This window comes from Carassius auratus, chromosome 38 (assembly GCF_003368295.1).
Source record: "Carassius auratus strain Wakin chromosome 38, ASM336829v1, whole genome shotgun sequence".
In the NCBI taxonomy this organism is placed as follows: Eukaryota; Metazoa; Chordata; class Actinopteri; order Cypriniformes; family Cyprinidae; genus Carassius; species Carassius auratus.
The window spans coordinates 22,076,992-22,096,087 of NC_039280.1; the positions used below are offsets into that span (position 1 = coordinate 22,076,992).

At 35.0% G+C, this 19,096-nt stretch overlaps 1 protein-coding gene and 1 long non-coding RNA gene across 2 annotated transcripts; both read right to left on the reverse strand.

Moving 5' to 3' along the window:
• Window positions 1-3,333: 3,333 nt before the first annotated feature.
• Window positions 3,334-5,297, reverse strand: LOC113057384 (uncharacterized). Its single transcript, XR_003277816.1, has 2 exons — window positions 4,192-5,297; window positions 3,334-3,582 (listed from the first exon to the last, which is right to left on the reverse strand). It is a non-coding gene; the product is annotated as an uncharacterized LOC113057384 (long non-coding RNA).
• Window positions 5,298-12,359: 7,062 nt separating this feature from the next.
• LOC113057385 (p53 apoptosis effector related to PMP-22-like) lies at window positions 12,360-17,432 on the reverse strand. The gene is made up of 3 exons (XM_026224765.1): window positions 17,132-17,432; window positions 15,169-15,309; window positions 12,360-13,597 (listed from the first exon to the last, which is right to left on the reverse strand). The coding sequence occupies exons 1-3, from the start codon at window positions 17,334-17,336 to the stop codon at window positions 13,386-13,388; spliced, it is 558 nt and encodes a 185-aa protein (XP_026080550.1). The 5' UTR covers window positions 17,337-17,432; the 3' UTR covers window positions 12,360-13,385.
• Between the last annotated feature and the right edge of the window lie 1,664 nt (window positions 17,433-19,096).

Below are 19,096 nucleotides of genomic sequence, written 5' to 3' on the forward strand. Positions count from 1 at the left end.
CTGGCCAAGAAATCACAGCAGCGTCTCTACTTCCTCTGCAAACTGAGAAGAGCCAGAGCCCCACCCCCGATCATGTACAACTTCTACAGAGGCACCGTCGAGACCATCCTGTCGAGCTGCATCAGACTCTGCAACGCAAGTGAGAGCAGCTGAGAAGTTCATTGGTGTCTCTCTCCCCTCCATCCAATATATATATATGCATAGCTGCTTTTCAAAGTCAACTAAATGTAATACATAAGCCAATCCCCATGGTATAGTGTGCCCTTTGGAGTGTGCTTAATAACAAAGTGATTTGGGGTTAACTTGGGCAAATACTGCAAAATTATGGAAATGTTGAGGTAGAGGTAGCATCAGGACCATGGACAGTGGCATAAAATAAAACATAGCCTAGTTTTCCTTTAAATTTAAAAATTTCTAGTTTGTTTCAGGTTTAATGCTTAGTACAATATTCTGTATGGCTTATATATATATATATATATATATATATATATATATATATATATATATATATATATATATATATATATATATTACATGAATGTTGTAATGTATCTTTTAGAGCAAATACTTGTACTTTTAAGACTTTTGATATGATGTAGAGGGTCACATAATTATGTAGCAGCTTGTTTTGTAACAGTGTGAGCCTCTTAAAAAGTTATTGAACTGGAAGTGAGGGTAAGTGTCTCTATAAAGAAATACAGAGATGCTGTAAATGTATCATTAAGAGCAAATACTTGTTCTTGTAAGACTTTTGATATGATGAAGAAGGTCAGATAAATATTTAGCAACTTGATTGGTAACAGTGATAGCCTTCTTTGGAAAGGTATTGACTTGGAAGTGATGTTATGGTGTGTCTATGAAGAAGCACAGGGATGCTGCAAATGTATGTTTTATGGCCAATACTTGTATTTCAGGACTTCTGATATGTTCTCCAAGGTCAAATAATTATTTAGCAACTTGATTGGTAACAGTGTGAGCCTTCTTTGGAAAGGTATTGAACTGGAAGTGAAGTAATGCTGTGTCTATGAAGAATCACAGGTATGCTGCAAATGTAGGTTTTATGGCCAATACTTGTATTTCAAGACTTCTGATATGTTCTACAAGGTCACATAATTATTTAGCAACTTGATTGGTAACAGTGATAGCCTTCTTTGGAAAGGTATTGAACTGGAAGTGAAGTTATGGTGTGTCTATGAAGAAAAACAGGGATGCTGCAAATGTAGGTTTTATGGCCAATACTTGTATTTCAAGACTTCTGATATGTTCTACAAGGTCACATAATTATTTAGCAGCTTGTTTTGTAACATTGTGGGCCTCTTTTAAAAAGTTATTGAACTGGAAGTGAGGGTCAGTGTCTCTATACAGAAATACAAAGATGCTGTAAATGTATCATTAAGAGCAAATACTTGTTGTTTTAAGACTTTTGATATGATGAAGAAGGTCAGATAAATATTTAGCAACTTGATTGGTAACAGTGATAGCCTTCTTTGGAAAGGTATTGAACTGGAAGTGAAGTAATGGTGTGTCTATGAAGAATCACATGGATACTGCAAATGTAAGTTTCATGGGCAATACTTGTATTTCCAGACTTCTGGGATGCTCTACCAGGTCAGATAATTATTTAGCAATTTGATTGGTAACAGAGTTAGCCTTCTTTGGAAAGCTATTACCCTGGAAGTGAAATAATAGTGTGTCTATGAAGAAACACAAGGTTGCTGCAAATGTAGGTTTTATGGGCAAAACTTGTATTTCAAGACTTCTGGGATGCTCTACCAGGTCAGATAATTATTTAGCAGCTTGTTTTGTAACTGTGTGAGCTTCTTTTAAGAAGGTATTGAATTGCAAGTGAAGTAATGGTGTGTCTATGAAGAAACACAAGGTTGCTGCAAATGTAGGTTTCATGGGCCATACTTGTATTTCCAGACTTCTGGGATGCTCTACCAGGTCAGATAATTATTTAGCAACTTGTTTTGTAACTGTGTGAGCCTCTTTTAAGAAGGTATTGAACTGCAAGTGAAGTCATGGTGTGTCTATGAAGCAATAGAGAGATGCGGTAAATGTATAATTTAGAGCAAATCCTTGTTCTTTTATGACTTCTGGTATGATGAAGAAGGTCAGATTAATAGCAACTTCATTGTTAACAGTGTGAGCCTTTTTTGCAGACGTATTGAACTGGAAGTGATGTTATGGTGTGTCTATAAAGAAACACAGTGATGCTGAATATGCATGTTTTATGGCCAATACTTGTATTTCAAGACTTCTGATATGTTCTACAAGGTCACATAATTATTTAGCAACTTGATTGGTAACAGTGTGAGCCTTCTTTGGAAAGGTATTGAACTGGAAGTGAAGTAATGCTGTGTCTATGAAGAATCACAGGTATGCTGCAAATGTAGGTTTTAATGGCCAATACTTGTATTTCAAGACTTCTGATATGTTCTACAAGGTCACATAATTATTTAGCAACTTGATTGGTAACAGTGATAGCCTTCTTTGGAAAGGTATTGAACTGGAAGTGAAGTTATGGTGTGTCTATGAAGAAAAACAGGGATGCTGCAAATGTAGGTTTTATGGCCAATACTTGTATTTCAAGACTTCTGATATGTTCTACAAGGTCACATAATTATTTAGCAGCTTGTTTTGTAACAGTGTGGGCCTCTTTTAAAAAGTTATTGAACTGGAAGTGAGGGTCAGTGTCTCTATACAGAAATACAAAGATGCTGTAAATGTATCATTAAGAGCAAATACTTGTTGTTTTAAGACTTTTGATATGATGAAGAAGGTCAGATAAATATTTAGCAACTTGATTGGTAACAGTGATAGCCTTCTTTGGACAGGTATGCTGCAAATGTAGGTTTTAATGGCCAATACTTGTATTTCAAGACTTCTGATATGTTCTACAAGGTCACATAAATATTTAGCAGCCTGTTTTGCATCAATGTTAGCCTTTTTTTAAGTTATTGAACTGGAATTTGTGTCAATGCAGGACAAGTGCATAGGTATGGATCTTTTTCAATGTCTACGCTACATACATCTACAATACAAGACTGGATTTATGTTAACTTGGGTCACATAAATATATCGCTACTTTAGCATGTTGAAGTGGGTGACTTGTCATTGAGGAATCCCATAAAAACAGTGATGGTCAAATTAAATATGTGAAGCACAAATTCTTTATAATCCATCTTGAAGAAAGTTTTGCCATAGTTTTTGAAATGTTCACCCAAAATCAACATTGTGTTTGCTGTCATGATTTCTGAATACTTGTCAATAATATGATGGATTCAGTACCAGGCAAAGTAAAATTTTTGCAGGATTGCAGACATTAATCAATGCACATGAATTGTGAGAGTTTAATGTTAAACAAAGATTTCATAAAACAGAAAAACATCAAAGAGTTCAGCCATTTTTTCCAATCAACACCTGGTGAACACTGTTACACTGTTATGTCTTTATTATACTTAAAATCAGAAAAAAACAACAAAGGTGAATAAAATGCAAGACACGGCTGTAGTATGTTCTGTATGATCCAGACAAGATGTTCCAACTTGCTTCGGAGAAGTTGACCCATGCTTTTAAAACCTATTAAAAGAAATCATATGTCATTGTTAAAACCAACACATCAACACAGTTCATGTTAATTTTGAGGTAACTAAATATATACACATGTTGTTTTAACTATGCCATTAACTATGTTCAGGAGATTACACTTTATTTTCCACTTGTCTGAATTGTTAAATTATACAATAAATTATACTTTATGTACGATTATTATTTTTTAATTCTTAAACATATCTTCAAACACCATCTGTATAATTTCTATTGTTGCTCAAGGAAAACCTATAGCATTAGAAGACATCATGTAAGTGATATTTGCTGGCACATTTGTGGTTGGCTCAAGAATACTTGTCTGTTCGCACACAATGAAAAAAAAAAACATCGAACTTTTTAGACGGTCCCTAACGAATATCCAGCACTACGTTGGACATTCAGCGGACATTCGCTTCTAAATATGCCATAAAAACAATATTTGGCCATTTTGATCGATTTTGAAACCATTCTGTTTGGTTCACAATGATGTCGCTGATCAGAATATGCCAAGAAAAACTTTCTTGCACATATAATTTGAAAGTTATTGAACGCGGAAATGTGGGAAAAGTGGCGAATGTGCGAATATAAAACCAACTTTACCCAAGTACCCCTGGGTGTGATTGTCCAGCGATGCCAGGAATGCTGACTTCAGGTCAATACGGTAGATGCGGAAGAATTCAGCACAAACCCGTGGGTAATGAAAGATTCAGAAGCAAACAATTAAAAGCAAAGCAAATTATTTCTTAGCCTAAATTATCAGTCACTCTGTGATAGCAAAAGCACAAGTTGTCAAGACTAGCTGTCTGTTACAATCAATTATCATATATATCATAAGCCAAAATGCAAATGGAATTTTAAAATATTGACCATTAAAAATATTAAACGGAAACATGTAACCGTTTGGAAAACTGATAACGTTAAACAGCTTACAAATCTGATAACATTAGCAGCTATTAATTTTCGTGTTAGCACAACTCTTTATTTATTTTTATCAGACTGAAATGTTATTTCACTCTTGCAAATTGAGGCTTTGTGCAAAGTACTAGCTGCTAACACAAAGGCACATGTGCTTTGAATGCCACTAACAGTTAGAACTAACGTTAGCCTAAATTATCAGTCACTCTGTGATAGCAATAGCACAAGTTGTCAAGACTAGCTGTCTGTTACAGTCAATTTGAAAATATTGACCATTAAATATATTAAACGGGAACATGTCATGCTTAATAACCGTTAGGGTCGACTTTAAATCACATGCCAGTTGGAAAGGAATGCTAAGCTTTATGAGTTAAACGTTATTTTCCAGCACTGCTAATCACTGTAGGTACTCACAATAAAGCTATTTCAAACTTTGTTGATAGACAATCTATATATTATTAACCTAAATTTGCTCATTAACTCGCAGCACAAAGTACTCACCAATGCAATGTCGTGACTCCAGCCTGCTGCAGCGCTGCCTGGTAGAACTCCTTTGCGCATGCTCAGACGATTGACGCTGTTCTCTCTTGCTCGGCCAACATAATATTTTTTGTGCAACGTTAAAAGTTATCTCAACATAATTATTTATTTTCTCTTGATGAACATTTTGTAGTACAATCATGGAAATCATGCAATCATTGACCAAACATATTTTTCTTTTTTGACACAACCATTATGTTGAGCCAACATGTATTTCCTCATTTGTACAACTTTTTGCATCAGTAATTTTTTACAGTGTACACACACACATACATAACATACATTTAATCTATATATCTAAATAGAAATAGACTCAGTATATATGAACCAAAGTAACTAGTAACTAACTACTTGAATAGATTTTTTATCTGATACTCTTTTACTCTTACTCAAGTAACTATTCAAGACAAGTACTTTTACTTGAGTAAAGTTTTTGGGTACTCTACCCACCTCTGTTAATATCTCATGGCCACTACATATTATCACAATCCCAAGAGTTATTCTGTCATGGCCTCCACAAAACTCTCTTTACAGTGGCACTTCTCCAAGATGTTGTGTTAGCAGAGGTTTTAGACAGGGATGTCCCATCTCTCCCTCTTTGTTTTTACTCGCTGCAGAATTAGTCAATTATGATGTAGTTAATGGCACTGGTATCAAAGGAATTCAGATTGGAGAGAATGAATTAATCATAAGTCAACTGGCCGATGATACATGCATTTGAACGTCAAGTAAATTTTATAATTCAAAGTCTAAATAATTTTTCCAAAGCCTCTGGATTAGTAGTTAATAGTAAAAAAAAAAAGTCAAATAATGCTTATCCATGATTCTGATTTGGATTGTTGTTAAATATCTTGGTACTTATATCTGTAAATCAGCCCAAGAAAGAATCTCTTTAAATGTCCATCATAAATGTCCTAAATTAATTAAACGTACATTCAGTTTGTGGTTACAAAGAGATCCTACAATTTATGGCAGATTTTTTTTTATCTAAAGCCGAAAGTGTTTCACACTTTATTTATCCTTCTATACCCCTTTATATTGATTATAACACTTGTAAATCTATTGACTCTTTTAATCTTAAATTCATATAAAGATAAGGTGGAACACATCAATAGAAAATCTTTAACACAGCCATATTCAAAGAGAGGGTTGAATGTCTTAGTTTTTTTTTAGTTTTTTTTTTTTATTCATTTATAATATATATATATATATATATATATATATATATATATATATATATATATATATATATATATATATATATATATATATATATATTGTTTGAAGGGGAATTCAGTTTGGTTCAGGATTCCTAATATGATTTTCAAGAGATGTGGAGATGTACAGTTTTGGCTTTCTCTCCTATGAAGCGTTCAGACTTCCTGAAGCTAATCTTTAAACATCTTTTTCTCCTCATATTATCTGGAATAATCGATATGTTTTATTAGCACATAAAAATCTGTTTTCTTCTCTGATTGGTTCTCCAAGAGCATTGTGTTTATCCCAGATTTAATAAGCAACAGTGGAGATTTTTATGCTTATGTTGATTTTATTAATGAATATAGAATAAATGCTAAATGCTTAAATATATTGTGATTTTAGTTTAATTATCCCTCACTTATTTATTCAAGAGGTTAATTATGTATAATAAGTTTAAGTTTTTATATGTTTATTATAAGAAAAAATATATATAAATAAATTGTAACTTTTCAGATTGTTAAATTATTGTATATTTATTTGATTACCTTTTAAATGTTATTGCATCCCCCCATATGTTCTTGTTCTAATGTTTATCTGTTTCCTTTTGATATTGTTAATAAATATATATATATATATATATATATAAGTACCGTTTAGTAGAAGTTTATTTCTTTATTATTATTTTTTTAAGTGTCACTTCCATAATTGTTTTGCTTTCTAAAAATGATAAAGTCTCGTGCATGATTGTTCATTAGTTGTAAGACATGATCTCAACGAGTCGTAGCATTCGATTGAATATCATGTGACACTGAAGACTGGAGTAATGAAGCTGAAAATTCAGCTTTGATCTCAGGAATAAATTACATTTTCAAGTTTAGTAAAGAACAATTAGGCTTTGTGTTCTTCATGAACTATTCAAATCAGTCCAGCTTCTTTACCAAATACAGCTTCAAACCAGTCAAGCAACGCGAGAGGACGAGAGTAAACCCTCCATTTAAGTCAAAAAAAGTTCATCATTGATTCAGTGTTGTCATCATCCAACTCAGCTCAGTTCAGACAGTATTTGTGAAATCAAGTCGGCAATCTTGACCGAAATGACGTGTTTGGACTGGAAAAATAACCCAGCTCCCTTATTTTGCTAATATTTTATTTGACTGACATTTGTAACAGAAATAAATAAATATGCATGTTGTGTCAAGAAGTTCCTGCAGAGGGCAGTGTGGCTACTGAGATGGATCCTGTAAGGGTGTGTGTGTGTGTGTGTGTGTGTGTGTGTGTTTGTGTGTGTGTGTGTGTGTGTGTGCATGTGTGTTGAGCTATTCTGCTCAAATTCAAAACTGGTTAATCAGCCTTCTACTACTGCTATTACAGCTGCTGTGCTGCTTTTACTATCGCTTTGCTAAGCTTTTGTAAGCAGAAGAAAAATAAAAACAGTAAAGATGAGTGGTCCTTTTGTGTCCTTCAGAACTTAAAGGGATCATATGAAGTTGGTAAAAGAACATTATTTGGTGTATTTGGTGTAATGCAATGTGTTTATGTGGTTTAAAGAAAAAACATTATTGTTGCTCCTCTTATCCTTTCTGAAACAAGCAAAGCTCATGCTCTGATTGGCCAGCTGTCATTGTGATCGGCTGAATGCTAAGCAAGCGACAGAAATGTTACATACTGTATTTTTACGCATTGTGTTGAGTATGCATTTGTGATTGGAGAAACTACAAACGACAAGCTCTGCTCTACACTGCTCTAAACTGCGCTTGGATCATCAGTGGCAAATACTTTAAATATGGAAATGTACCTGTAAGTCAGAACAGCCGGCATTGTAGGTTCAGGAATCAGTCCTCCGTTAAATGCGTTTCACACACACTGAAACAGTGTGTTCTGGAAAGGTTTTGTAAATACAACTTATCCACTGATTTCTAGTTGTGTGTTGAGCATTTGGAAGATAAAAACAAAGTAGTTTCACTTTCACAATGAAACAGCATCTCCACAACATGGCAGCGAGAATAAAAGTCACTCCTTCTTTCTTTGCATGAACATTTGGTCGGTGTTATGCAAATCTTCCCACATCATGATGTAGACATGTGGGGCGTGTTTAAACGAGACGTTTTTAGGAGGGTGTGGACAACTCTTAACTTTTATAAAGAATATCTCTTTGGGTTTGAGACTTTAGTCTTTGCAACTTTATGGATCTTGTCTATTTACAAACAGCTTGTAACACGCCAAAGAGAAAGAAAATATTGAAATCGCAACATATGACCCCTTGAAAAGCCATTTATCAAGTTTGGGCAGAGCTGAATGGAAAAACCTAAACAACTTGACCAGAGGTGGTAACGAGTAACCAGTTACATTTACTTCATAACTTATAGTTTTGGGGTATATTTAAAAATCAGTAATTTTACTCTTACTTAAGTACATTTGGGGGAAAATCTGTGCTTTTACTTTGTTACTGTTGGCGACACTCCTCTCGTTACTTTATCTTAATGCAATAAAAGTAATAAATGCTTAAGCTTATTCCAAAACAAGCTTCCTACTTTTCTCTTGGCAATGAGGAATGCCCATTCGCAATTGATTAATTCTTTGAGTCAGTTTTGTTCAAAGCCTTGATCAAACCAGCTGGCAAACCAGTGAATTGGTTCGTGAATCAGTTTGAATGATTCGTTCAGTTTCCGTCGCGCGCTGAGCTTCTGAAGCAGTGCGCTCAGAGTTGTAACAGAAAGTTTAAGAACATCAAGAGCATTGAAGACGTGGCCTTGGATCTACACTCAGTTGAAATAAAATGTTCAAAGGCTATTGTTTGTTAGCGATGAAGATTTTTATTAGATGAATACCGCGCGTGCTGTCTACAGTTCAACAGGTATAGACAGGCTACTTTCGATTACAGTGCAAGTCAAGATACCACTATATGACATTACAAGTTTGTTGTACGTGTAACTTATACATTAAATACAATGTATAATTTTTACAATAAATAAGCTGACACAGAGTATGAAATGAATACCCTCCAAACAGCGTTAGCTCTGTTCCAGGAGGAATGTCTTTGCCTAGACACAATTAATATTGATATTTATTTATTTGTTTACATTGTGCAGAACAGACGTAAGAAGATCCATCAATGTGCATTTGGTTTGTTATGTTCAGATGTTCGGTAACAGCAGTTATGTGAGGAGTTTTCACTCTTCTCCATGTCATAGGATATTTATACATACAGGTGCATCTCAATAAACATGAAACGTGCTCCAAGATTTCTTGGAAAAAAGGTGCAGTGAAAAAACACAATGGACCAACACCAGCAGATAAAAATTAACTCCAAATTGTCACAGACTGTGGAAAGTTAACACAAATAATTACCGTATAATATATTGATTTATTACCAGTTTATTAGCAGTTTTTTATGCTTAATATCTTTTGGAACCTGTGACATTTTGTTAAGGATTCTTTGATGAATAGAAAGATAAAAAGAACATCACTGATAGTAAATCAACATATTGGAATGATTTCTGAAGGATTATGTGACACAGAAGACTTGAATAAAGGCTGAGAAAAACAAACAAAAAAATAAAACAATTCTCTCTCTCTCTCTCTCTCTCTATATATATATATATATATACACATACATTACATAAAATACATTGTATCTATATATCTAAATAAAAACAGACTATAGATATTCAGTATATAGCCCAAAGTAGCTAGTAACTAACTACTTGAGTAGTTTTTTTTTTTTATCCAATACTTTTTTACTCTTTCTCAAGTAACTATTCAGACTATAACTTTTAGTTTTACTTGAGTAAATATTTCTATAAGTACTTTTACTTTTACTTGAGTCCAGTTTTTGGGGTACTCTACCCACCTCTGAACTTGACAATACAACTTCCTTGTGATGTACCTATGTTCATGAATAGTTTATCTCCTTTAGCTCACTGGTGTTTTGTGATGCACTCTTCTCTGTAAAACTGCTCATATTAATAATAACAGAGTGTTATAGAAACAAGTCTGAAGTGAAATTTAAAGTGCCTATTTTCAGGCTTATACATAAAACATTATTCCAATATCAGGATGAAAGACAAGATACTGCATAAAAGTACAAATTTCCTAAAATATATTTTAGCTTTTTTTCCCCACAGCCTCATGAGCTGCTCATGAGTGAAACAAAAGACTTAACCTGTACGATCTGAGTTAAGGTTTGTCCAAATGCAGAAGTGTTTGAAATTTGATGATGCTTCAATAAATAAATCTCCTCAGTGCTATGTTAGGGATAATCCCCGTTGGGGTATTTTAACCCCTAATGTTAGAAACATTCAGACAGGAGAGAAGCTGTGCTGTTCTGTCCTCAGTTAACCTGTTCCCTTCAGTACTGCACGTACCAGATGTTGTCAGTGTTTCATCAGAAGGGCGCATGTGTAACTCACAGAGCAGGTGTGTCTCGTTAGGTGTGTCCTGCACATACTTGTCACCCTGGTGACTCACCTTCAGCAGAAACAATACATGTCTCATATTGTGTGGATGCGTCATATTTCACAGTATTTACACTGTAATCTTGGAATCGGAAAAGAACATTTCAGACTGAACTGTGAAATGACAGTTACAGCTGCTAGCAGCAACTGGATTCAATTACACCAAAGACGAGTTTTAATAATTACCAGTTTTGACGGCTTATTATATCCACTCTCAAAAATAAAGCTACAAAAGTCATCTTTGGGGCATGTACCTTATTAAATGTAGGCCTACTAATATATTTCATTTAGGTATATGTACATTTTATGTACTAATTTGCACCATTTAAGGTTAAGGTACAAAGGTGTACCTTTTAAAAAAAACTACAGCCCCAGTGAGCTTTTGCACATTTGTTTTCTGAAAATGCCGTGGTAAATTCATGAAAAGCATTTGTTTGTCATCATTTGAATCCGTTTAACTTCTGGTCAGTAGAAGACACTGCAAACATATGCACTGTTTATGCACATATTATTCTCAGAACGATGTTTTTTTATGGTGTCTGAAAGGTGACATGTCCGGTTCACTTAGTGTTGTCGTGGCCATGACATAATAACTCAACGTGATAATATGTTGTAGCTATGAAATGCTATGTTGAGGATTTTTATTGACATTACATTTCATATTTATTATTATTATTATTATTATTATTGTTGTTGTTGTTAAATTAACTTATTAGGGCTTTTTTATATTTGTTACATATGCTTATTTCCTCTTTCAATTTGGGTATCGCTTTACCAAGATATAATTTTGTACATTTGCTAGCTTACAATATTTTGTAAATAAACACCTGACAATTATGCCAATAAAGTTTTGTATTTATGATTGTATTTATGTTCTTCTGTGATGATAAATGAATGTGTTTTGTTTTCATTTACGTAATAATTAATTTCATTAATGTAATAATTCTATAACAAATAATATAATAATTTCTTAATTCAAAATAAGATATTAATGAATCCCTCTCTGATAATCCTGTGTTGCTCTGGTCTCGCAGGTTTGTTTACACATTAAACTCGTAGCCACAAGAAAAGGATGATGTTCCCTCAAATTAATATCTTGTGGCCCCAAAAACACTTTGTGAACTGGACATGTCACCTTATGGGCACCATACCCTTTCACCAAACATGTCTGTCTTTCTTTTTTTTTTCTGGAGAAGCAAGCAACTTACTGTAGATTAGCTGCCATGCTCTGAATGTGATGGTTGATTTGGGACAGAACAGGATAGATAGGTTAGATAAATTCTGCATAATTCTTCCAGCAATACAGGCTTGCCTTAATCAATATCAGTATTACAGCATCAATATTGTACAATTTATTTGCAACATTTGACCTTTAATTTAATTAAAAATGGCTGCTTTGATGCAGCCATCCTCTTCTCAAGGCATAAACAGGAAATAAACTGCTCTGGACATGTGACTATTTGCACTAATCATATGAAACTGCACATATTTAATTGAGACGCTTTATTTGTTCCATATTTGCAGGAAGTGCACTAAAACATCAGTCGGTAAGGATTTAAAAGCTTTATAAATTAAAACCTTTATGACAGTCACTATTGTGAACTGTGGGATTTAATTAATAGAGTAGCAAAAAAAAAAAAAAAAAAAAAAACCTTCAGATTGGTGTCTTAACAGCAAGGCTCCCTTTTATTGAAGATTGGTATTCATATTCATATCACAAAAAGAACCACAAATGGGAGAGTGAAAAAACTAACACAAAAAACTAAGCAAAAACAAACAATATAATCTAGTAAAATACACAAAAAAACCCTATGATTTTGCAAAGTTTACAAGCCAAGTACTTTTTATACAATTTTTTTTCCACATACACATCAGTCTAATTGAAATTAAATGATGACAGCGTGAATGCAACAAGATTTTTCAATATCTGAAAACAGAAAAACATCAGGTTGCTGTGTTTTGTGTTTTTATCCACTTGCTCACCAATTTTACTATAAAACCATGCTCACGATTAGAAAAAATAAAAATAAAAACCTTTCTAATCTTAGTTCACTTCACTTTGGTCAGCCAAACACAAAGCACACTCTTTTTTAATATTTCGCTGACAGTAAGAGCACTTTAGGGAAGTGTGCAATCAAGCATGCACAGTCACTACAGACTGACATGGAATGACACATCCATGTAAAAAAAAAGATTTTCTTTATGTTGATATGTAGAGATGTTCAAGAAATATACAAATAACAAAACTTTTTAAAATGGCAGGTCATGTTACAGTGTAAATTCTAAAGCAAACTACATGCACCTAATGTTTTCTGAGTTGTATTAATGAAATTACTTAATGGAATTAATTATATGTACATGTAATATGTGAAGGACGCTATAATGTAAAATGTGCAATATGAAGATTCAGAATAATGCTCTGTGGAGTTCAATCTGTGCTCAGTGACTTAAAAAAATAAACTTTCTGTTTGTGAACAGTCTGTTTGTGGATGATTATTAATTAAATATTAATTGCATTAGTTCCAAAAGTTAGATAAAAGGGCAAGGACAGTCCTCATCAAAGTCAGTGTGGTCCTATGTTTGGTTTGGGAAGATGATGATGCTTTTGGAGATTGGCGAGCACAGACTTTTAGGGCTTGGGCGGGTTAACATTGTCCTTTCTAAAAGAAAGAAGTATTTGGGGTTTCAGGCAGAGGTGTAGATGTATTTGGTCTTGGCCAAGCCAGCAAGCTCATCTTCGTAGCGAGGAAGACAGTAGAAGAGGATCCCGCAGCCCAGCATCAAGATGGTCGCCCCCCAGCCGAAACCATACGCCCAGGTGTAGTCGTAATACCCTTCATAGATCTGCTCATTGAACTTGACAGGGTAGATGATCAGAGCGATTATCTGGATGATTACTGGAACGAGAGAAAGCAGGCACACTTTATAGCACAACACAAGCTAATTCTAAAGTAACCCTAAAAGTATTTGATCACTGAACCAGGTGGCATTTATTTGAAAGACAGATGGAGTAAGCACACTATTAGGTTTCAGTTGATAAAACAATAGACTCTCTGTTCAGAAACAAACCATTAGAGGAACACAGCCAAAGGTAAAAGCTAGAACACCCGAGGGGAACTGACGTCGTTTACATTTGGCAGAAGCAACTTCACTAGAAATCAAACCCATTAATGCCAGCATCTTGCTCTCAAACATCCATAGCTTAGAAAGTCACACTAGTTCTGAAATAAAATGATTTTATGATTCATATAATAACCTATGCTTAAAAATATGTGTCCTAATACTTTTATTTGTATTACACATTTCGTCTGTGAACACAGTTGTATCATTTCAGAGCAATCTATCCTATTTTATGAAATGTCCTGTTTGAGGCATCTGAAAAAAAATGTAGCCCTGCAGTTTGATATATTTTCTTGTCTTATGTGTTGACATTCACACATTTAATGTGGATGAAATGCATTTTTGGCCAACAAAAATTGCTCTGAAAAAGTCAGGTGAATGGCTATTCAAAGTAAAGTATTCCTGTGGTGTCCAACAGGTTTTATCGTAAGTGTTTTATGAACAGCACCTAAAACAAACTTTTTTTTTACCAATTTGTGTTGGTATATAAAAATGTTTAATGAGTAGCTGACAGCTGTGTTGGCGAGCCAGCCAGGAGCATCAGCGAGTGTTGCACAGACGTGCGAGCGAAGGCCAAGCCCTGTTTGGGTGTGTAGGATCTTTCACAAAGAGCTGCGTCTGACACTTCCAGCAACAGCGCCGTCATAGACCCCACCCCAAACTGAAGCACTATTGCTGATACAGAGGGAGCAGGATATCAGATAGTCATCAGAGAGTTATCAGATCAGACATTTCAGAACGAAACTGAAAAAAGATAGAGTGGATTTAAAGAACAAAAATTTAGTAATAGTGAAAATATTAAAAGACAAATTTAAAAGAAGAGGCTATGCTTCAGTCTGGCAATGAACAAGCGACGGAGAACAAAACAGCTGTTCTTAACTTTCACCTGAATACAAGTGAAGAGGACAGGGAGGGGTGAGAGCGACAGCAGAACAAAAGCAGGGTGGAAAGACCAAAAGCACGGTCTGTATATATCTGTAAACTCTGCGTCACACTCCACCTTCAAAAGAAGTCTTTCCTTCTTAACTTGTTTAGGGAGTGTTCAGGCATGTAATTTTTATAAACGCTGTATTAATAACCTAAAGCCGTCCTGGCAACTGATACACCAATCCCAGTACAGCCAAATATCACTCTTCGTCACACGTTTTTATCCCATCACACCGCCCAGCCCAGCATCCATGTATTATTTAGAAAGCATTCAATAGACAAGGTGTAGGAAATGCTTTTGTTGTGAAACTTCCTCAGAAGCACTGGACTCCTTATATTTTGCATTTTGGCCAATTTGAATGTGACAACAGCCCCGATTCCCTGATATCCCACAAACTGATAGGTTAACTGAGTGTCTTACCAGCCACAATTAGTAAGCATCCGACTACAGGCAGCAGAGTGACGTTGAGGGAACAGCAGAGAGCCACAAATGAGACGATGAAGGCGAAGATGAGGATGATGAGGCCTATGATCATCAGAGCAGCGACTGCCTGGGCCCAAGCTGGAAGAAGAACGGAGAAGAAGACCTTCAATGATATGTTACGTACTTGTTTCATCACACTAATGTATTTCAATGCGGTAAAGAAACAACAGCTGAAATTCGGGAAGCACAGTCTCTTGGCATTTTTAAAACTCATTGCTGTCTCTTGTTTATTTGATCTTCCTGTGCTCTTGTTTATCCTGTATTACCGTTTTAATTTTACATGTGTACTTTAACATTGTAAAGTGCTTTTGAGAAGCTCCTTCAAGGGCGTTATAGAAGCACCATATAAAATAAAGATAATATCAAGTCATAAGTTTGGTTTTAAAATTTGTAGGGACTCTTTAAAAACAAACTGTACAATAAACAGGGTACAGTGAATGCAATGACTGTGTATCTCATTTCTCTTTAACGAATCAACTTGAACTTTAGGGAAGCAGAACAAATACAAGAGGTGAGTTTCTACACTGGCTTGTAACACGGATGGTTACACATTAACAGATCGACGGCAATGTTTAACTAGTTTCACTCAGGCTTGACTCAGTGCTGCTGAGGACTTGTAGAGACAATGCTTGGCTTCCTAACACTCACTAGAGGAATGTGGTTTTGCTCCAAGAAGTCTGTGAATACGGTCACACCCAATGTGCTTGAGGTGGAGAGTGTGGGGGAGGAAGGGTGTGGTAGAGGGTGAAAAAAATAAAAAACAAAAAACAATATGTATGATTTATGGAGTCTAATTTGCTCTAACTCTATTTCAAGTCAATTCATCACTCAAGACATGAATGATCGTTGGTAACTGCTTGATCGACACTCCTCAGATATACTGTATATCACTCTATTTTCCACGCCAGTTACTAACACATAACACAAGAGAATTAAAGAAATATTACATGCTAACCAAACAAACCTCAGCTTCACCATATAGTATCCCTTTATAATTCAATTAAATGCACTACTGTGTATAAAGAGCATGTCACTGCATCTTATTTCTACAAGAATAAAGTTTACAGAAATGGACAGATCTCTAGTGATAGGCCTCAGTTTAAACTTATTCTATTGGCAAACTAATGGAAAGAACAGCTAAGATAAGGGGAAGAAAAATAACAGGTTTTGCCTTGGGCTTAAAAGTGTCTGCAAAGCTGTCAACGTCTCCTCCGATTTATTTAACTGGTTCCACTGGTTATATGTGATGTAAACTTTGAAAACTGTTAACTGACATCAATCAGCATTTAATAATTCTAGATGTTATTGTATTATTTGTGTGTGATAATTTAATGTATTTTAGATTTTTAGGTTGCTTTTTTTTTAAATGCCGAGGGACAACATGAAAATTAGCCATTGGGCCTAACTCTGGCTTATTTACAGTATTTTACTGCTGATTAATGTTTGAGGAATGTCCCTATAAAAAAAGCCCCAATGGCTAATTTTCATGTTGCCCCCTGTGAATTTTCTTATTCTGAAAGCTAATCGTAACAAAACCTGGCTTTATTAAGAATTTATAAGCTTTCAGAATAAGAAAATTCACACAATAGAAGTTTATTAAACTAACACAGACATGATGCAAACATTTTATATAACATATTGTGACATAGCTACTAATTAGCTCAAGTTAAGCAGTCTATCCCCGTGAACTGAGCAGGAAACTGATTATTTATTTATTTATTATTTATTTTTTGTATAATTGTTTATTTAAAAATACATTTTTTTTTTACAAATTTAAAATTAATACAGAAAAGGCCACTTAAACAAAGTAACACTTTTTACGTTTCATTTGGATCGCTTTGATTTTTGCTGTTTTATAATGCCTTCACACTCGTTCTCAGGACTCTCGGTCAGTACTCACGGAGCTCCATGAGGGATTTACAGTCCCACTGATCGTTGCGGCCTCGGCACTGCTTCCACATGCTGGCGTAGTGCGTCTTCGCGTTCTCGTCCTCCACCCATCCGGACTGCGCTGCGATGGCGATGAAGTCGAAAATAATCGCGAACAGCAGGAGCAGAGGCAGGATCCACCTGCACCTCGGATACGAGATTCCACAGCGAAACATTCTGGATAATAACGCTGTTTCGTGTCTCCTGCGCGAGTGTGAAGAAGCTCTCCGAATGTTTTCCGGCCAGTCTTTATCTGAAACTTTCCCTGAGCTCCACCCCGCAGTGAAACCCGACCTGGAGAGGCTCGACCTGTTTGAATGGGCTGAACACTGCTCAAGTGACGCACGTTTACTTTCTGTAACACTGCACAATTCTGCTGCAGAATTGACAATCAACTTTTATAATAACTTTAGTTACACAGTTACTATTAATAACATAAGAAGTTTCTGAGCTGGAGAATGCCAATGATTACTGTCCCTGCTGAAATAATAATAATAATAATACATCTAGAACCATCAAAGAATTCATTACAAACCATGAAACATTTTGGAAAAGTTTCTGTAGTGTGTTTTGGGACATATTTCATTAAGATGGATTTGTTTTAACAAGCCACCAATAGAAAGTGACCATATACCAGTACAGACCCACAGGGACCATTACAGTTTCCAGTAAAACTAATGAAAGTCCTATTAGTAAAACCAATACATATTTGTTGATGATGTCTATTGTTTTGTTTTTCAGCAGGGGTGTTATATAAACAGATTATTCTAGATTATATTTACATGTGCCTATATGCCTTTTGGGCAATTATTTATAGAATCTTATAATTCCGCTTATTTACATATTTTCAGCAGTAATTTTTTGTGATATAGAAATAAAACGACCCAACCTACAGTCATTATACAGTGAACTTCTGAATACAGTGTATTATTTTATAAAACAGCAACGCACAGACTTTATGTACAGACATGTACTTTATATATTCTTGCAATTAAGAAGATGAAGCTTCATCCCATGCTTTCTTGGGTCTGTTTCTACAGGCCTACTTGTCCTCTTTTTTTTTGTGTGTATCTGGGCCATCCACTATTTCTGTCGCGATTAGATCCAGTTTGCTTTCATCTTATAAGACAGTTAAAACATAAACTAAACAGTTATTTACAATAGTAATATACAAATGCAATATAACTGTTGTGAATGTATTTTTGATCAATATGAGCTTCACTGAGTGAAAGGAATTGTGCTTTTGTTTGTGTGAGAGACAGAAAGTGTGTCCTCTAAAACTATTTTTTTTAACTTTAATTTGAATTTATTATAAAACTAGTCTGGAACTAAATTAAGAGTACTTTAATAATAATAATAATATAGGGGAAATTTTATTGATTATGGGGAAATTTAAGCATCCCCTGCATGGAAATGTCTATTATCAGTATTCAGTTAATTTCTATATTTCAAAGGGTCGTGTTTCAAATCCAGCACAGATAACCTGGTGTTGGTCGCAAGACTACAGGTTTTTCCCGAATGTATGTCATATAGCTGCCCCTAAAAGAAATAAAAAGAAGTGTACTGTGTACAGAATGAAAAAGGTGTCATGATTCTGTCCTCGTGTCCTTGATTTTTCTCTAGTCTTGAGGCAGGATCATGACAGACCCGTGTTTTGTGTGCAAGCACATGGCCTGGTCGTTGGGCCATGTGCTTGTGTTGTCTCGTTTCCCTTGCCCCGCCCCCTTGTTATCCTAGTTTATATCCCCTTGTGTTCACTGTCTTGTGCGGTTCATTGTTACACTTTGCTACTTATTATGATATATTGTTACTCATTGTTGCACTTCGAAGAAGACGTTGTGAGTCCTGTGATTGTTTATCTGTAGTTAGTGTTCTTGTGTTAAGAGTCTTTGTTTATCGTATCAACCAAGCCTTGTTAAGTCACTTAGTCTCTGCC

What these genes read in the sequence shown, in the direction of transcription:
- LOC113057385 (XM_026224765.1), bottom strand. Translation starts at nt 17,336, where the DNA reads ATGTTTCGCTGTGGAATCTCGTATCCGAGGTGCAGGTGGATCCTGCCT. An exon ending in TAAATCCCTCATGGAGCTCC is followed by an intron (nt 15,310 to 17,131) that starts GTGAGTACTGAC and finishes TTCTTCTTCCAG; the next exon opens with CTTGGGCCCAGGCAGTCGCT. An exon ending in ATGCTTACTAATTGTGGCTG is followed by an intron (nt 13,598 to 15,168) that starts GTAAGACACTCA and finishes CTCTCGTTCCAG; the next exon opens with TAATCATCCAGATAATCGCT.